The sequence below is a fragment of the Hylobates moloch genome, unplaced genomic scaffold (genome assembly GCF_009828535.3).
Source record: "Hylobates moloch isolate HMO894 unplaced genomic scaffold, HMol_V3 SCAFFOLD_20, whole genome shotgun sequence".
Taxonomy (NCBI): Eukaryota; Metazoa; Chordata; class Mammalia; order Primates; family Hylobatidae; genus Hylobates; species Hylobates moloch.
In genome coordinates this window covers 25,075,498-25,095,361 of record NW_026652295.1, presented here as the reverse complement: position 1 = coordinate 25,095,361, position 19,864 = coordinate 25,075,498, and the positions used below count along the sequence as shown (strand labels likewise).

Here is a 19,864-nt window from a genome sequence, read left to right as displayed (position 1 = left end):
CAACACTTGTTATGTTTCTTTTTTTTTCAGTAGCCATCTCAGTGAATGTGAAGTGGCATCTCATTATGGTTTTGATATGCTCTCCTCTAATAAGTAATTATGTTGAACATCTTTTCATGTGCTTATTGGCCATTCTTCTATTCTTCTATTTTTTTTACAGAAATATATATATTCAGTGTATTTGCCCACATAGTCAGGGTCTAGCTAATGGCTTCTCAGTCAAGCAGGCATGAAAGAGAAATGTCTGTGAGGGAATACAATGATCAATTAAGCACCAGGATCTAGCACATCTCTCGGTTTGCTCAGAGGTGGGTGAATGTCTGCTCTTTAGCCCAGTCCTGCACATCTGCTCGGCCAAAGATGAGGTAGAAAACCAGGCCTGATATGTTAACAGCAGCTGAAAGCAAGAAGACATTTCTCCAACCAAACTCTGAATCCTGGAGGCAGAAAATTACAAGTTATTAATGGTCACCCAGTTCTTGTCCCTCTTGGTTCAGAAAGGTGTTGGCTCTGTGTCCTCCTGCTCCCTCCCCGACCTCCACTCTGGCTTCCATGGGCTTCCCAGTTGGTCCTAGAATACTCAAGTACATTTCTGCCATGAGGCCAAAGCACTAGGCATTTCCATGGCTGGAACGCTCCTCCCCCAGATACCTATTTGTCTCACACCTTCACTTCCTTTCAGTCCTTGCTTAAATGTTTCTTTTTAAGCAAGTGATTACGGTGAGTCCTTCCTTGATCATTGTAGTTAGAAATTCCACCCCTTGTGCTTTATTCTCCTCTTAGCATTTGCTAAGCATTTGCTATTCTCCTGTTACCATTCAATATATCATATATTTTACTTTCATAGATTTCTGTTTCTTTTCTACAATGTAGGTTTCACAAGGGAAGGAATTGTGTTTTATTCACTTAAATAGCACGTGGCACATACTAATGTTTAATACTTATTTATTGAATGGATGAATGAATGAATAAGTCATTGAACGACAGGAGAAACAAGAGCAGTTTGAGAATTGCCATTTTAAACAACCATTTCCTGACAGTGTGTTAGTCAGTGCCTGGGAGGGAACTGAAGCTTCAAAAAAAGATAAGAGACTTGATTTCATAAAGAATACTCTTTCTTTGTTATTCTTCATTTATTTTTCTGATTTAACAGTGCAAAACCACAGGAAAGTCATTCTTTAACTTTCCTGTGGTTTTTCACCAGTAAGTGAGTGGTATATGGCAGTGTTTTTCTCTGGTAAATGAAGTATATGGCAGAAAATAAGAATGCCACATACTTCTTTATTCATGTAAAGTTTATACCAGTAAGATTCTTAGGAAACTTAATCTTAAGTTTCTTTAATTCTTAAGTCATCATGTAAATTAGTTTATTTTTGACTACTTTAAATGCATCTTCTAGGATACAAGGCTGTGCAAATGTGAAAAAAAATGCCTCTATAGGTTTCTCTTATGAATATTCATCAGAACATTTGACCTCACCTGACTGATGAAAAATCCAGCAGCAGTAGGAGAGATAGCTCCAGCTATGTGTGCAAAGACTTGCAATAGTCCTTTGAGAAAGCCAGTGTACCTGAGAGAGAGATGGTACTCTATTATAACCAAGTATACCTATGTTTGAAAGTCTCAACACCCAAGAGAGGGAGGCAAACATTCCTGTGCAAACAAGGGGTTAATATCAGCTGGTCTGTTGCAACTGTGTGCTTATCTCTGGGGATGACTGGAATTGTGTAAGCCTTGGTGAAACCTGAATGAAATGTACTGACCAATGATTAGTATAAGCCTGTGCTAGGGATTGGTACTCCCAAGGGGGTAACCTCTATTAACGTGTCAACATTGTTTATGCAAGATGGTCACATTGATGGTCTGCACCTGGTTTGTAAGGTTTTTGTTGTTGTTGTTGTTTTGGCTTCTGCTCTTGAGTCTGATCTTGTAACTTTTATACCCTCCATGGGTATAAAAGACCCCTCACCAGGTGAGATGTTGGCTCCCCTGAGACAAAGGCATCTCTCACATTTCTTGGTGGTTCATTATCTGAAGATGAAGGATGTCCTGTTGACTGGGACAGGACCCTGGGAGCTATATTTGGAAGTCTCAGTCAACTCTGTATTTACTGTATCAAAGACAGATATTTCTCCTGCAGTCCTGTGTCCTTTGCCTTTATTAAAGATTTTCATGAGCATACCCTTTAGAATCTCAAGAATTCTTTCAGTGATCCCACCTTAGGGAACTGCTGCATTCCTCAGCAGAGAGAGATTTGTGTGAGTCTCCCTCAGTTGACTCTGAGCATGGCCACTGACTTCTCTAGTTCATGCCCAGAAAAACTAAGTTCACAACAGTTGACCAGCTTTGAGTCTCTTCCAGGAATTATTTAGATATAGGGTGTAGAGCTGGTGCTGACATTTCCTGCAACCTGTTGTACCTGCCACATTTTACTTTCACATCAGAGTAGATTTAGGGCTGCTAGACTTGAATTGAGTGTCTGAAAGGATGAGGCAAAAGAGGTCCCTACCGAGGAGCAATATCCAAGAAGTTAACAAGGGCTCCTGAATCACAGAAACTGCTGATGGCAGAAGACAGCACCAAGAAGGTCATGGTCATGCTGTGGCTGGTTCTGACCCAGGGCAGGGACACAAGGATCACGGATGGGAAGAGAACCCCTGGGGTAGGAGGAGAAACACAGAGTAAACTGGAGGCTGCTCTGAGCTTCCCACGTTCACCCCTGTGTCCAGCCTTGCCCTTACCAATGGCAGTGAAGAGTTTCCTGATGGTGATGAGTCTGAGGATTTTTCTGGAGAGAAGAAAGTCTGCCAGTAGACCTCCAAGGATAATGCAAACACATCCAACAACAAACGGCAAGGCAGACAGGATCCCACTCTGAGGACCAGAGATCTAGGTCAGGTGCATGTGCCCTTACCACCCCCACAATGACACAGACAACCTTGGACGGATTGTCCACATTTGTGGCTTTTCTTTATATATGCATCACTTTTAATACAAATTCCATGTTACTATAATGAGCCAATATTCTTTTGTATATGTTCATAGCTCTGCTTGCAAAAAAAAAAAAAGAACTAATGCTCTCTTTATATATAAAAATCATCTGCAAATAAATATTTAAAAGACAAAAACCCAGTAGAAAAATAGGCAGAGGATAATAACAGACAATTTAAAAAAAGAAAAGAAGAAAAAAAGAAAAATAAGTGGCTCCTAAACATGTTAAAAGGTATCCAACTTTACTCATAATGAAAGAAATACAAAGTAAAACTATGGTGAGATATTATTTTTCATGGATCAAATTGGCAAAAACATCCTTTTTTTTGGCATGCTCTGTGCTAACACTGTGGAGAATCAGGTTCTCACAAATATTACTGGTGCTCTATTGAGGGCAATTTGACAACAAATATAAAAGTTTATAGTGCATTTACCCTTTGACTCAATAATCTCATATGCAGAAATTTACTCCACAGAGAGTTGCACAAAGGTATGACAAATGAACAAGGTTTTCACTGCAGCATTGCTCAAAGATGAGAAACAATCCAAATACTGCTCAGCAAGGTTCTCATGTACTGATTTCAAGATTTCCATGACATATTAAGTGGCAAAAACTTAGCATATAAGCATAGCGGCATATTACAGAGTATACTGCTTTGTATAAAAAAAGTTGGGAAAATAAGAATATACATTCATGTATGCTTGCATTCTCATAAAGAAACAAAGAAATAATATGTATAGGAAATTTAGGCCAGCCATGGTGGCTCACACCTGTAATCCCAGCACTTTGGGAGGCTGTAGTGGGAGGATCACTGGAGCTCAGGAGTTCGAGACCAGCCTGGCCAATATAACAAGACCTCATCTCCACAAAAAATTAGCCAGGCATGGTGGTACACGCCTGTGGTCCCAGCTACTCGGAAGGCTGAGGTAGGAGGATTGATTGAGCCTCAGAGGTCTAAGCTTTAGTGAGCCACGATTGAACCACTGCACTCCAGCCTGGGCAACACAGTGAGACGTTGTCTCAAAAGAAAAAAGAAATTTAAAGAATTGTCATTGGAATGGGCTAGGAGGACAGGGCAGATTAGGAACAGTAATGAAAGAAAGATTTTTCACTCTTTTTTTTTTTTTTTTTTTTTTTTTTAGATGGAGTTTCGCTGTTATTGCCCAGGCTGGAGTGCAATGTCATAATCTCGGCTTACTGCAACCTCTGCCTCCCCACCTCAAGCGATTCTCATGCCTCAGTCTCCTAAGTAGCTGGGACTACAGGCACCCACCACCACGCTCGGCTAATTTTTCTATTTTTAGTAGAGACAGGGGGTTCACCATGTTGGCCAGGCTGGTCTCGAACACCTGACCTCAGATGACCCACCTGCCTCGGCCTCCCAAAGTGTTGGGATTACAGGCGTGAGCCACCACGCCTGACCCACTCTGTTTCAATATAGTTTTTAAAATGTTGAACCTTGTTGTTATCAATTAAATTTCTAAACTAAAATTCTATTGAATAAAATACAGTGAAAAGGAGACTCCTCTGTTGCATATAATCCAAACAATGGAAAGGATTCAGCACTCAGCTGGTTCAAGTAGTTCATTTTACAGATGAGTAAGCCAAGGCTGTCAAGGTTATGTGACTTAGTGAGAAAACGCCCTGAAGGCAATGAGAATCCAGGTCTCTTGACTTTTTAGCCTGGAAAGCTCTGCTTTCTGGTCACAACTTGTCTTTCCATTCATTTTCCTATCTTCCTCTCCCTCAGCCTTGGCCTCTGAGGGTCAAGCCCACTCAGCCTCACACCAAAGACAAATCATTCCCAACAGCCAGCCTCAGGAGGTCTATTGCTTAGCACTGGACTCCTGCTTATCTGGTGTCCCGATCCCCTGGATTAAGGTTCTGTTTTAATTTCTGGCCCTCCTCCTCTTTGAAAAGACCCAAAGCCAGTCCCTCTTGGGGCTTTCTAATCTCAGTGCCTGCAGGCTGCTTGCATGCAGATGCTGACTACTGCTAAGAAGGTCAGCTCTCTGTTGGCTACTTAGCACATTTTCACCAGAGGAAACCAATCAATATGAGAAGGCTTCTTCCTGAGTACAGAGTGAGAGTACAAGTGTAACACTGGCTTTGTGAACTGTCACTAACATGTTATGAAATCTGATAGCCACTTTTAAGACATCCATCCAGCAGGAATTGAAAGGCTCCTGTCAGCCATTCAGAGCATCTCTCATCTCTCTATTTTACGAAAATTCAGAGAGCTCTACACATATACACACTTTTCTTTCTCTATGTTATACTTGAATAAAAATGATATTTTAAAACAAACATTACTCCACAGATGTCTATGTAAGTCTTATTTGGGACTTTATGTCCTATTAATGTCTTATTTTCAGCATATGTTGTTTATGTTTCTCTGTCACAATTTTCTCAAAGGCAGAATTTGTTTGGTTAATCTTTATTATTTATGCTGCCAGCAGAGCATCTTGTTTGCAAATTTTGATTGGATTGAGTATAAAATTTTTGCACAGGGCCCTTAAATATGATAAATATGAATAGTATATGAAAATAGTATAATAAAATATGATAGTATATGAAAATCAAACTAGATCCATATGTATCATCCTCCTACAGTAAGTAGTGAACCACATTGAGATCAATCAGAATACAAATTAACTAGATTGCATTTCCTATATGGAGGTCCTGCTCCTAATCCCCCAATTTTGTGATTGTGGGGCAGACGGAGGATTATATATGAGCTCTCATTATTTAAGCATTTAAACAGAAGATCAGAATGAGCTTTCTCTATACTTACATCTCTGAGGTTGGCTTGAAGTACCGAGCTGATGTACGTTGGTGTGTATGCCATAATGGTATAAAAAAGCCAGTATTCACAGAAATAAGAGACTAAAATGGCCCAGAGTGGTAAGGATTTGATCATAGCCCTAATGGGTAGAGACCAGCCTGGTGAACAGTCCTGGAAGAAAGCACACATCAATGTCCCCTCCATCAGAAGGCAGCTCTCTCTATTGCACTCTTCATCTCTGAGACATCTAGAGGGACATAGAAAAATGTCAGAGGAGTTCCTCAATGTACCTGCTGAGCCAGTGAACTCACAATGTATCTCTTCTCACCAGCACTGACAAAGGGATGATTCACAGGATCATCATAAATGAGAGGAAACCAGAGAAGACAACAGGCACAGCCAATTCCTCCTAGGAAAAGGGGATCCAGTTAGCATTGGATGGATTTAAGCACTTCTTTCAGTTTGACTCTAAGATGATTCCTGTGGTTGACAGAGTGACTGGCCTCGGTACTCCACTCTTCCTGGCATCTATCCCTTGCATGGCCCTATCATAGGGGTAGGGTACTTCCTCACCACTTGACTTTGGCCTTGGCCACACAACTTGCTTTTGCCAATGACATGGAGGAATTTCAAGCCTAGGCATTTGCATTTTTTTAAACTTATCCTCTTGGGTCTTGCCCACTGCTATTGGAAGACTATGCTCCAGCTCATCCATTGACCAAGGCAGATGACAGACACAGAGAGTGGAGCTACCCAGCTGTCCCACAAAGAACCATGGGAATAAATCATTATTGTTTTAAACCACTGAGTTTTGGGAGGTTTTGAAATGCACTATTATTAAAGCTATAGCACCCTTACAAGTTAGTAGCGTGTTTGCCCCACGTGCTTGAAAATGCCCTCACCATTCATGTACCAGTCAGCATCCCTCCTGCTAGTCATGCTTTGCAGAGTTCCTTTCATCATTAAACCTTTCCATATCTATCTCTTATCTTCCTCAAAGCACATAAGAGTAAGCAGCAGTACATTATGTGAAATTAATTACCCAATTTGTAGACATGAAATGATCCTCAGCAAAAACATTTTTTCTAATATATACATTATTACAGAGTTGGGAATTTAACATTGTCAGTATTGAGTGGCAATATGGCCCATCTTCAAATTCCCTTTTTAGAATCTTAAGAAATCTTACGAGCTCTCTTTATTTGGCTAGCATGATCATTTACAAATTCCTTCACAAACATCATACAGCAGCCACTATACACCAGGCTTTTTGCTGAATTTTGAGAATATAAAATGGCAAAGACACAATTTTGCCATCAAGGAACTTAATCAAGTGGGGAGGGATAGATATGAAAATTAGCAATGTTGCACATTGGGGTTGGAGGATGTTAATATTATTCAACAAATATTTAGTGAGTTTCTGTTGTGTATATGCTCCTTACCGTTTCTCGAAACCATAAGCACAGTAAGATTTTCTTGTTGTTTGAATAATTTTTGTAACCTGCCCTTTGAAAGTTTTCATGATAAGAACTTTGAAGGTTGGTATGCTATGGAATCATTACATATCTTATTTTTGGTGAATATATTGACCTGATTTTACAGAAACCCTTGATCTAACAGGCCTGTCCTCTAATGAACACACTAGTGGGACTATAAGGAATTACCATAAACAATTTAGGGGTGGGATTTTGGAGAATGTTTCAAATATTAAACAAACTTTAGGTAACAGCACCTAGGCGGATTCCAACCACAGCTCCATGAAGGTAAAACTGTAATGTAGTAAAATACTGCCTCTGGAACTTTCCACGTGTCTTTGGAACCTTTCTGCAGCATCTCTCTGTGTACTATGTCCACTCCTGAACCTCACATAATCTGCCCTGTCCTGCAGTCTCCACTAGTTGATTCTCTACTCTAATTAGTATTTTACCTATGATTAGGTCACAGTCACACAATTTTCTAGCTATGATATTAGATTGGTGCAAAAGTAATTGTGGTTTTTGCCATAATAACTGGAGAAATTTTAAAGAATATATTAAATTAAAAAGCATGACTAAAATGTAGTCTGACTAAAATAACATTTTCTTTTTTTTTTTTTTCTCTTGAGACAGGGTCTCACTCTGTCGCACAGGCTGGAGTGCAGTCGTGTGATCTCGGCCCACTGCACCCTCCACCTCCAGGGTTCAAGTGATTCTCCCACCTCAGCCTCCCGAGTAGCTGGGATTACAGGCATGCACCATCACACTCAGCTAATTTTTGTATTTTTAATAGAGACGGGGTTTAACCATGTTGGCCAGGCTGGTTTCAAACTCCTGGCCTCACGTGATCCACCTGCCTCAGCCTCCCAAAGTGCTGGGATTACAGGCATGAGCTACCGCGCCTAGCCTAAGATAATATTTTCAACATTTTATGAAATAATTTGCTCTGAATTCCTTTAGGTCAAATTTAGAAGCAGTAAGGAATGTTATGATGCCTCTAATGTCATAAGATTATTCTAGCTACACACTCGGGCTGCTGAAACTTAAATGTTAAACATAGTTGGCTCTGAACACTACCAGCTTTAGCCATGTAAATATCCATATCTATTAGGATTTGGTTAACCATAGATAAATTGCATCACAGAATTCTCTGTCATAAAAATTGGAGATTTGAAAAGTACACTCACCAAAGATATAGAAGACATAAGGCCATCCTATGGTCTGGCAGAGGAGACCACCCGCAAGTAGAACAATGAAGGACCCCAACATTGACCCTGAACAGAAGAGACGAGGATGTTCTGGGTGAGAGGACTCGTCTTGGGGCTCTACGTGCTTTTTACAATGCTGAGTTGCACAGTGAGTGAAGGTATGAGTTTCAAGCCAAACTATCTAGGTTCAAATCCTGCTCCTTCACTTGGTAACTATGTGATCTTGGACAAGTTATTAGTCTATTTGTGTCTGAAATTCCATATGTGTGAAATGGAAGTAATTACATATAGCTGACTTATAAAATGATTTTGAGGATAAGATGAAAATATGTGCAAAACACAAGAATGTTTGGCACATAGTAAGCGTTCAGTTCATTCAGTTACAATCAAGTAAGGCAGTATGGGGTAGTGCTTTAAGGCAAGGACTATGAAGACACAGTGATTGATATATAAGATCTTGGTTCTGTTGACAGGACTTTGCTGAGTTCTCTTGGACAGTGTATATAACGTGGAGTTTAGGATATCAGTTACCTGATCCAGCAATGGTGGTGAGTTGACTCCTTTCCAGTGGGGGAGCCCATTTGACCCAAATTGAATACTGACCAGTTAATACCATAACCTGGGGGGAAAAATTCCATTCTTGGAGATCTGTGGTCATTCTGGAACCTATATTCCACTTATACCTGGAAAACATCTTGGTACCTGGGCTATGCCTTGTACAATCCGGAGGACAATGAGCAAGGCCACTCCCGCATTAGCTGCCAGTGGAATGAAGAGGGTCAGGAATGAGGAAATAAACAAGCCAGCACCAACCACATACTTGGCTCCAAATATTCCAGCCACATAGCCACTGGGGATTGGAGCCAAGAATGAGCCATAGTTGAGGGAGCTGAGGATGATTCCCTGGATTTCAGGACTCCAGTCATATGCAGGGGCCTAGATGACAAAGAGAGTTACTGTTTGTCTTTAGTTGAAGAATTGACAGTTTTCATTGTGAAGACTTGAGAGGCAAAAAATAATTGACAGTTATCTTTCTTTTCACATTTCTCCAGTTCCTCCAATATACCAGTATCATGTATTTAAAAACGCTAAATATATGCCCAACATACTCTTTCCGCTCACCCTGACACAATTAACCAAAAATTAAAATATAAGAGAGTTCGTAAAGAAACAAAGCCTATAAAGAAGAAAGCATCATAGGCAAGGTAATAAAAAAAAATACGTGGAAGGAAGAAAAAGCAGACAAATCTGTGAAACATATTTTGTAGTGATTTTCATCATTGTAGGGGAAGAATTTATGTCCACTAAATGGTAAAATGTTTCATTTATTCTAACTTAGTCCCTGGTTACACTCATAGACACTAAGTAGGGATGCAATCCCCTTAGATACTTATTATGTTCTTTATTCCTTTCTTTTCTTTCTTTTTTTTTTTTTTTTCTTAAGACAGAATCTCACTCTGTCGCCCAGACCGGAGTGCAGTGGCATGATCTCCGCTCACTGCAACTTCTGCCTCCCCAGTTCAAGCAATTCTTCTGTCTCAGCCTCCAGAGTAGCTGGGATTACAGGTGCCTACGACCATGCCTGGCTGATTTTCGTATTTTTAGTAAAGATGCCTCAGCCTCCCAAAGTGCTGGGATTAAAGGTGTGAGCCACCATGCTCGGCCTGATACTTAGGTACTTGTGCCATTCCTGGCACATAGTACATGCTCAGTAAATACTTAGTGGTTAAATGAATCTCACTCTTTTATAAGATAACATTTTAAGTCAAATTATTTGAGTCAAAGAAAGAGTCCAGAGTCTCATTAAACTTACCATTGCTTTAAATTCTTTTAGAGTTTCATTCCAGTAGTCCCGGGAGTCAGTGGAGGGCCATTCTGTGGAGGCATTGGGCTGGCTAGATGGGGCTGTGTTGTTCACCATAGCCGGGATGGCAATGCTCAAGTTCATTTGTTGGGTGTAAATTGAAAAATTACAGAGCTGCAAGATGAGGGCCAGCCCATGTCGGACTGAACAAAAGCCTGAGAGGAAAAAGGCATGAAAGGTCACAATCAGAATGCTTTTGTGCCACTCTCCCTAAGTCTGGAAGAAGGAGAAGACTGGTATCTGTCTGAGATGCAGAAATATAGGGAGAGCAGACGTTCCTCTGTAGCTGTGTAGTGGACTTCTGTCCCCCTGGGATGTAATGGGGGAGGTGGCTCCCTCAGAAGCATTTCTCAAACAGAGACTGGAAGAATGTGTGGAGTTGGTCAGAACAAGCATTAGGGGAGACCTTTTTAGGCAGGGCTCTGGGATGAGCAGATTAGAATGGGAATGGGAAGAAATGGATTTACAGAAAGAATTGGCTGGGAGCAGTGACCGTTTGGATATGGACAGTGAGAGAGAGGAAATTGCTGGAAATGACTCCCAAGTTCCCTGCTTGGGCAGCTGGGATAGCTGGAAGTGCCATTTATAACCAGGAAACATGGAAGATTAGCTTGTCTGGGGCTGGGGAGAGATGAAACTTGAAAGATAGGCTATGGTTAGATCATAGAAATATTTAAACTTCATCTTGATACTATAACCTATGCTTACACAAAATTTGCTAGTGTTCTATAGGAGCTCTGGGGATATCCCTGTGGTTGAGTCCAAATACATTACTTCGACAACAGCGGGAAGAATTCATCCACTGTCCCTGCAGAGAAATCCCAGAGGTAATGAATGATCACAAGGTATGAAGATGCCATTTTCTTGGCTCCTGAAAGGGAGCAAATGCTCTTGGAATGGACAGCATGGTTTCATTTTGTGTAGCAATGCTCTTGCTAAGTTCCAGCTCTTACCTTTGGTTCAACTCTGAGAGCATTTAGTTCCCCACCCCCAATCCAGCCAATGCACCACCCATGAAAATCTACTTTGGAATTTCGATCAGTCATATTGATATGACAGATTAAATTAAGAAGGATTGCCATATTTGTAGTATTGTCTTCTAGTCAAGAAGGGATACCTACCCATGTACAAGTACTGGTCTTTTACTCAGTCCAAGGTGGAATTTTATAGTTATCTTCAGTTAAGGCCTTCACAAATTTTGTAAATTACTTTTTTATTGTGTAACTGTTCTTTTTCCTATCATATTCATCAGCTTTTCCCCCATTGAGTTTTGATTCAATAAAGAAAGACAAATTAGGTACAAATAATGAAAAATATAGTTGATTATGTTTACTGTTTGCAACACTTATTTCATTCTCCTGAGTAATTTAATTCACCAGCATTTTCAAAAAAATGGACAAAGCAGGAATGGTAAGAATGGGCACCTCAGCTATATTTGCATTTACTGAGAATGCTTCTCACATTGCACCATTAGGTATGCTGCTAGTTGTTGGTGTGACATATCCTTTAATTATATTAAACTACTCTGTTCCTACTTTTAAATATTTTTATGGGGATACATAAGTTTTATAAAATGTATTTTAATCCTGGAATCAGACACCTGCATTCCAATTCCAGCTTGTGTGGTCTACTTATAGCTGTGTGTTCTGGGACAAGGTACTGAGCTCTCTGTGGCCCCCAAATTTTGCCTGAAAAATGAGATTAATAATAGAGTCTACCTCAAGGCACTGCGATAACAACTGAATAAGTTTATGTAAGTTTATTATAATTATAATAGCCTACCACCTTTGTATTATTGGAATGATCTCTTCTTATTCTTAATAGGCTATTACAAAATTTAAAAACATGTTGTATTTTTTCTAGCATTTTAGCTAGAATTTTATTTAGTGTATATAGTTGAGCTTAAAATGTTGTTTATGTATATATGTGTGTGTTATTTTTTGCTATACTAGCTTTGATTTTTTTAAAAGTTATAAGCTTCCGTCTCAATCTATGATCTGAAATGTTTTAGGTACATAGCCATTTTTCTTAATAAATTTTAAATTTTAGGACAGTTTTAGATTTATAGAATTGTCGAGTTCCTCTATATCTCACACAAAATTTTCTCTGTTATTAACATCTTATGGTGCATTTGTTGCAATTAATAAACCTGCAGTGATATATTATTAACTACTAAAGTCCACAGTTTATTCAGATCTCTTAGTTTTTAACTAATGTCGTTTTTTCTGTTCCAGAATCCCATATAGGGAGCCACATTACACTTAGTTGTCATGTCTCCTTGGGCTCTTCTTGGGTATGACACTTTCTCAGACTTACCTTGTTTCTAAAATGTATTCTAAATACCTTGTAGTCTAAAATGTCTAAAGACCTTGATAGTTTTGAAACGCACCAGTCAGGTGTTTTGTGGAGCGTCCCTTAATTGAAATTTGTCTGATATTTTTCTCATGATTAGACTGGGATTATGTGTTTTTGAGAGGAAGGCCACGGAGGTAAACTGTCATTCTCATCACATCATATTAAGGCCACACACTGTCAACAAGACTTCTTACTGTTGAGTTGATCTTGGTGCCCTGGCTTGAGGTAGTGTTTGTCAGGTTGCTCCACTGTAAAATTACTCTCTTTTTTCTTTTTCTCCTTTTAATTTTTTGTATGAATTAATATGTACAAATGTACTCTGGAAGAAGTCACAAGCACCAGTCACACTTAAGGAGCAAGGAGCTAAGAAGGTAGAGTGCTATATGAACTATTTGGAACTCTTCTGCACAGCATAAATAGGAATTTTCTTCTCCTTAAAAATCTTATATAATTTTTCTAGTGAAACTACTAGAATATATTTGTTTGTTTCTGTGTTTGTTTTAAAAGGAATAACTTTTTGACGATTTTCTTTGTTTCTTGGATGTTTTTTGACATGTATAATTTTTTCTTTATTCATATTTATAAATTAGAAACATAAAATGTATAATTCCTAGAAATAATAATTTCTACAAAATTATAATTAAATTATATTTAAAATATTAAATATTAATAAGTTAATTATGATTATGTAAAGTTTTTATAATTATAAATTATAATTCCTAGAAAATCATTTACTTATATACTTTCCCTATAATTAGCATATTATACATTTTCAGTGCTTCTGTCTCCTATTTTCTCATAATTGCTTGTAGTTAATCTCTCTGCCTGATTAATCTGAGTAGTGGATTGTTTATTTTATTGCCATGAATAGCATCATTTTTATCAAAGAACCAGCTCTTGTATGTATTTTTAATCCAATTTTTTCATGATTTGAGTTCGCATTATTTTCTATATTTAAGTTGTCTATTTCATTTTTCTATGTAATTTCCTTGAAGTTGTAGGCTCAGTGAATTGGATGTTTAATTAACTAGTTTTCATTTTTTATTACACAATCTTTGTTTTCTTCCCTTTCTCTAATCTGTCTTCTCCTTGCTGCTGCTAATTCCATTTTAATTCTGCAATGACATTTTTTTCCTCCTTAGTTTCCTTTCTCATCTATATTAGGGACTTCTTCCCTATTCTTCTGTTGATTTACTTCCTACACTCCATGTTTTATTATTATTATTGTTGTTGTCATTAAACTCTAAGAAATTGAAGATGAAAATATTCCTCAATTTCCCCGTAATAACATAAGCACAGCAGTGTGATGTAAAAGCTAACAACAGCTCGTTTGAATCCAGTGCTACCTCTTTGTGCCTGGATGATTAAGATGTGTTACTTCAACCCTCTGTGCCTGAGCAGGCTCCTACAAAATGGGGATGATGCTAGTAGCACTTTTCCTGAAAGATTGTTGTGAAAATTCAATGAATTAATACACACAGACTGCTTAGAACAGTGTCTAACATAGAGCATGCACTCATTATGTGACAGCTATTATAATGAACTGTTATCTTTCATAAGTGTACCTGTCGATTTCTCTTTTATCTAACACATGCCTTACCTTATTCTTTCGTTTGTGCAAACATATTTACGTAGGTTCCTTGTAGTCCACTCCTACAGCCTTGGACTATAAAAGCCAGTCATGTGTGACTTTGTTCTCACATTTTGAAACCCCTGCACAGGGCCACCCATGCTGGTTTGAGGCCCAGCTATGATGTGGTGGTGTATGTGGGTGGGCTGGTGGCAGTGGGTGGGGAGGAGGAGGTAGGGAATTATTTCACCAATCCAAGGGAAGCTAACTACTGTACCATTTTAATTCTGCAATAACATTGTATAATTTGAGAGAAAGCCTTCCAAATTTCCAAGTTGATTTCTGCAGTTACTCATATTTTCCTCTGCTTTGTAGCACTGGCCCCTGATGCTAAATTGAAGATCAGAAAAGCCAGTGAAGCATGAGGGGAAAGCTGCAGGATGTGGACCCATGCACGCTTCATCCAGCACATCCCAGCACTGCAGACCTTTGAGGGACTCATGGGGTCTGTGGTCTGCCCAGCTTCTGGACACTGCCACTCCAAGCTGAGGAGCACAAGCTGAAGCTCCACAGCATCCTCTTTGTTCTTCCTATAACACTGCACCATGCCTCAAGGATGGGAGTTTTATCAGCTCTTGGCTCCTCTCTCAATTTCTTCCAAATTGTATTAAATCTGTCTGCGAGATTTGGAATTTGTAGTGTGTGGTAGGAATAATTCCTTAGTTTCGATCTAGATGGAAGTACTTTCTCAAAGTGTTGTGCTTGTTTTATTCATTTCCATGGCTTTCAGAAGGGGGTGCTGTTGTAAATTGGCCTTCAGATGGCATTCTTCCCCATGGTGGGGGGCAGTATATCTTTCCTGCCGGCATTTGATATGGAGAAAGGATACCGTCCCTGATATTGTTCTCAGTGCCTTTCCCACCCTTCTCTGGTCTCCACAGTAACAGAGGGACAAATATCTGGAAGCTACAATCCTCAGGATTCCATTCAGATTCCACAAATGAGGGCATTCTGGCACAATGTGACAGGCTGAACTGAATGAGAAACCACTATGCTCTGGAGGCAGCTGCAGGTGGATAAGCAGGGATCAGTCATGTTAGACATGGGATTTCTGCCTGTGACTTTGGGGTGTCCTCCTGAAAAATACCCACTTTGTGATGCACATGGCTGGGATCATTGGCAGTGTCATGTCCCGGATGTTCTGAAAGTAACCAACCTGACTTTTGATTCCCTAGCCTTCCAACATCTGTGGAATCTTCCAGTCCCCTATATTAATCTTCTTTCTTCTGAGAAATACCTAGATTTGCTGTTGATTTTGTGATATAACCCAGACGGATACAGAAGCTCATGGACTTGCCGGGCGCGGTGGCTCACGCTTGTAATCCCAGCACTTTGGGAGGCCAAGGCGGGCGGATCACGAGGTCAGGAGATCGAGACCACAGTGAAACCCCGTCTCTACTAAAAATACAAAAAAAAATTAGCCGGGCGTGGTGGCGGGCGCCTGTAGTCCCAGCTACTCGGAGAGGCTGAGGCAGGAGAATGGCGTGAACCCGGGAGGCGGAGCTTGCAGTGAGCCGAGATTGTGCCACTGCACTCCAGCCTGGGCGACAGAGCGAGACTCCATCTCAAAAAAAAAAAAAAAAAAAAAAAAAAAAAAGAAGCTCATGGACTTCTGGGGGTAAAGGGGATCAGAAGGTCAAAGTGATGTCTGTCTCTAGCCTGGCCCCAGAAATCCCTAACTGAGCCTGATAGAGAAAAACTACTGATCTTCAGGCAGAACCTGAAGGCCCAGCTTTTTTCACTCAAGGTTTCTGGGTTATTGGAACAGTTACTTTGTGTAACCAGGTGACCAGATAATGGGGGAGGGGGCATTTCTCCACATCCCATGGAACACCTGGATTCAGCTCACTGAGTGTCTTAGAAGCACAGCAAAGACATCAGTAGCCGTTGGGGATGGGGGTACTGGTACCCAGAGAAAGCCCCAGCAGTGCCCTGGGAGTCTAATACAGAAGATCCAGCCATGCCCAGTAAGCATGAGCCAGAGAAGGAGATGAGAGGAAAACTGATGTTGGACACCAACTAACAAAGCAATCTGCAAGGTTTATTCCTAAGCATTTGTGAGAAATACTTGGATATACAACAAAATAACTTGGTAAGGCTTGGAGGAGTAGCTGGGGTTCTGCCTTATTAGGTAGGATGAGACTGCCAAAAAAGGATGAATGTTAGTAGCATGATGCTGTTTGAAACAACAGGCAGGGGTAAAGTGGGTTACAAAGTTGTTGTCCGATATAGCTATAGCCCGGAGTGGTCACCAGAGGACTGGGAGGCATGGTAGGCCAGATGTTGTAGGATTCTATAGAAGGAAGCAGAAAGACCATAGGAGTTCCACTTTAGATGAATTATAAATGAACTTTCCAATAACTGCCCCAAACGTGGGCTGAGGAAGGGACACTATGTGAGTGGTAATAATGAGCTCATAAATGGCAGAATCAGGATTGCAAACTCAAGCATTCTGATTTCTGACCTGTGATTTTACCCAGTATGCCATACTGCACCTTGGTAAAATTTTACACGTAAGTTCTTCGTATTACTAATTTTGAGGCAGAGATAGAATGATAGGATAAAAGAATTTGGCCAATGGTATAGTCTAGTAGACTCTGAAATCCTTAGAAACAGATGAGACCTTCAGCCGAGACTACTGGAATAGTATTCATTCTGGGTCAAATGGTGACTAGTTGTAGGATGAGTACTAACATGCACATTTCCTGATTTCTTCTGTGATGGACGAGATTAGGAGAAATCTCTTGAAGATATGCATAATTCTTAACAGACAAATTGGCTAAAATGTTGAGTATTACAAAGCATTCCATCTTGGTTAGTGTTTTGCCTTTTAAAGGCATTGTCTTATGAAATGACTATAACCTTAAAAGAATTAATGGATAACATAGTTATAACTCATTAAGCATTTAGGGTAAAATAAGATGTTCTACAGTTTCCCTTAATGCATATTATAAAAAGCATGATGTTGTAATATAGATAAGAGAAAGGGAGACATGGTAGAAGCAAAAAGCCCATTTTGGGGTCGGGGTCAGGTCTGGATTTAACATGAGCAGAGAGATCTAATAGGACATGTCTTGGACTTAGAATCAGACAAGCCAAGATTGGTTTCTATATTTCCTACTTAGAACCTGTTCTGATTTGTTTCCTTCATCTCTAAATAATGTCATGATACCTGCCTGTCTAATATACCTTCAAAGTTTCTTATGAGAAATGAAATAATTATCAATAACAATGTATAACCATATAGAATTATTGGCAATTGGTGGTAGCAAGGAAAATGATGTGTATCAACAAAAGATGCCACAGATCCTAGTTTTATTTAGTACCACAAGTTAAGGTGCCACAGATCCTAGTTTTATTTACTACCAGATTACTGTGCATGATTTTACCTTTCCTAGGACATTCCTCTTGAGCCATGTTTAAATTGCCATCACTGGAAATGTCCCCCACTGTAGCCTTGACATCTGGTCCAGTAGACATTTTGGTTCTCTCTTCCTAGGGACTGGCATTTACTTACTGAAATAAAAAGAATACAAAAGCAAATACAGGGAGAATTTTATATGATACTACCCCAATTCTTTCTAAGAACTAGGAGCAAATGTTGCTCTATAAGAAAAGTGGTAGATTAGGGTTTATGAAAACTAATTTGTCATCCTGGCTCTATCACTAACCAATTGGTTGGTCTTTGAAAGGTCACAGTTTACCCTGGGTCTTAGTATCCATATCTCACAAGTGAGGAATCTGGCCTGGATTGCCTTCATAAATTGTAATATCCTTTCTAGTTCTGTGTTCCCATGTCTCTAAATTGATATTAGTATCAAGTGGCCATGAAAACTTGACAACCTTATTTGAAATTTCATCTAGGAGATTCCAGTGGATTAAATTACCTGAAAAACTATTATAAACACCTATACATATTACATAAAATATAGCAAACACCCTTTTACATAGCTGGAAAGACAGTAAGAGATATCTCCACCGAGTTAGATGTCTGCACTAACTTCAGTGACTGTGAGATTGGGGCACAGAAGCATCAATTTCAGTGATGTGGGGGCCTGAGATCTAAGCCCCTGTGGGGATGAAGGATGAAGCCTTAGGCCCATTCCAGGGAGGCAATTATAAGGGAGATTCTAATATAGAGTCAGATGCCTCACAGGGGTTCAAAACTTGGTTAAAGAGGCTCTTCTCCTTTCAACAATAACAGTGACAACCCTCTTTGTCCTGAGTTGTGGTTTGAAAATAAAGTACTTCACCTGAAAACTTTGAAAGTTCATATCTAGGTTATGGAGAATTGAGGGTTGGAATTCATACTGTCTTCATTGTCTGAGAACTCATCCCCAGCTAAAAAACTGACCAAAGAATCAAGCCCAGTCTGATTCACTCAAAACAGATTACACGGAATTACTGCAGATGAAGCTCTATATATTATGAGCTCAAAATAAAAAATTATAAACACTCAAAGAAGTGATCCATCCAAAACAAGTTTTCAGACTCAATGTGTCGCAAAATTAAACTACTGAGAACTTCCAAAAATAGAATAAACTGACAAAGACATTACGTAAGTATGCTTTAAATAATTGAAGAAATAAAATATGGACCCTAGAACATAAAAAGATACCAAAAGAATAGGCAGATTTAAGAAAGATACTACTTGAAATACAAAAAACATCAGGCATTAAAATTTGAAACTAAGTGACTAGACATAGCTAATGAAAGAATTAGCAAAATCAAAGGTAATGAACTATGTAAATTGTACAGAATAAAGCTCAGTGAGATGATGAGGGATGACAGCAAAGTTAAGAACCTGGAAAATGGAATGAAAAGGTCCAATGTATGTTGAATAGGACTTCTAGGAGGACAAAATAAAGAGAATTGAGAAAAGGCAATACTTTAGGAAATAACAAATAGGAATTTTTCAGAATAGATGAAACCACAAGATTTCTCAGATTCAGGAATCATAATGAGTCTCAAGCTAGAGAAATGAAATGAAATCTACACCTAAACATATTTAAGGATACTGTGGGACACAAAAAGAACAAAACCTATTTATAATAATAGATGCCATAAAATATCACTTATAGAAGGGGAGAAATTAATTACAGCATTCTATCAGATATGGAGTAGCATTTGTTCAACTTCTTCAAGCTAATAAAAAAATAAAATGCAGTAAATTGGTAAAAAGTAGGAAACTATTGGAACAATATATGAATATAGATTAAGAACAAACATGGGAAAATGTGCTTCACTTTGCTATCAAGTAAATGGATATTAAAAGAACCAGATCCTATTATTTCTTACCTATCAGTTTTCGTAAACATTTCAAAAGACTGTGATCACCAAGCTTAGGCAAAAATGTGGGGAAGTGAGCTCTTGTTTGAGGGAGTCAAGCTGCATCCTCCCACTTTGTATTGCTGCTTCATGGTGTGTACCAGAGACTAATAGGCACAGCCACACAGAATAATATGTTTCAGGACATTCCTTAAAGCAATATTTGTAAAAGCAAAAAGTAAGGAGCTAACTAATGATCATTTAATATTTGCATAGTTAAATGCAGA

General features: G+C 39.2%; 2 protein-coding genes across 2 annotated transcripts in view; one reads left to right on the top strand and one right to left on the bottom strand.

Moving 5' to 3' along the window:
• Positions 1-4,277, top strand: part of SLC17A1 (solute carrier family 17 member 1) — a 54,548-nt gene extending 50,271 nt beyond the window's left edge. The window contains exon 12 of the mRNA XM_058432438.1: positions 4,135-4,277. The gene's annotated coding sequence lies outside the window, so the exon portion shown is untranslated. The remainder of the gene's footprint in view (positions 1-4,134) is intronic.
• SLC17A4 (solute carrier family 17 member 4) lies at positions 205-17,789 on the bottom strand. The gene is made up of 11 exons (XM_032140855.2): positions 17,699-17,789; positions 10,274-10,479; positions 9,163-9,396; positions 8,992-9,079; positions 8,440-8,526; positions 6,068-6,186; positions 5,787-5,948; positions 2,742-2,874; positions 2,510-2,657; positions 1,480-1,570; positions 205-437 (listed from the first exon to the last, which is right to left on the bottom strand). The coding sequence occupies exons 1-11, from the start codon at positions 17,787-17,789 to the stop codon at positions 303-305; spliced, it is 1,494 nt and encodes a 497-aa protein (XP_031996746.1). The 3' UTR covers positions 205-302.
• Positions 17,790-19,864: the final 2,075 nt, after the last annotated feature.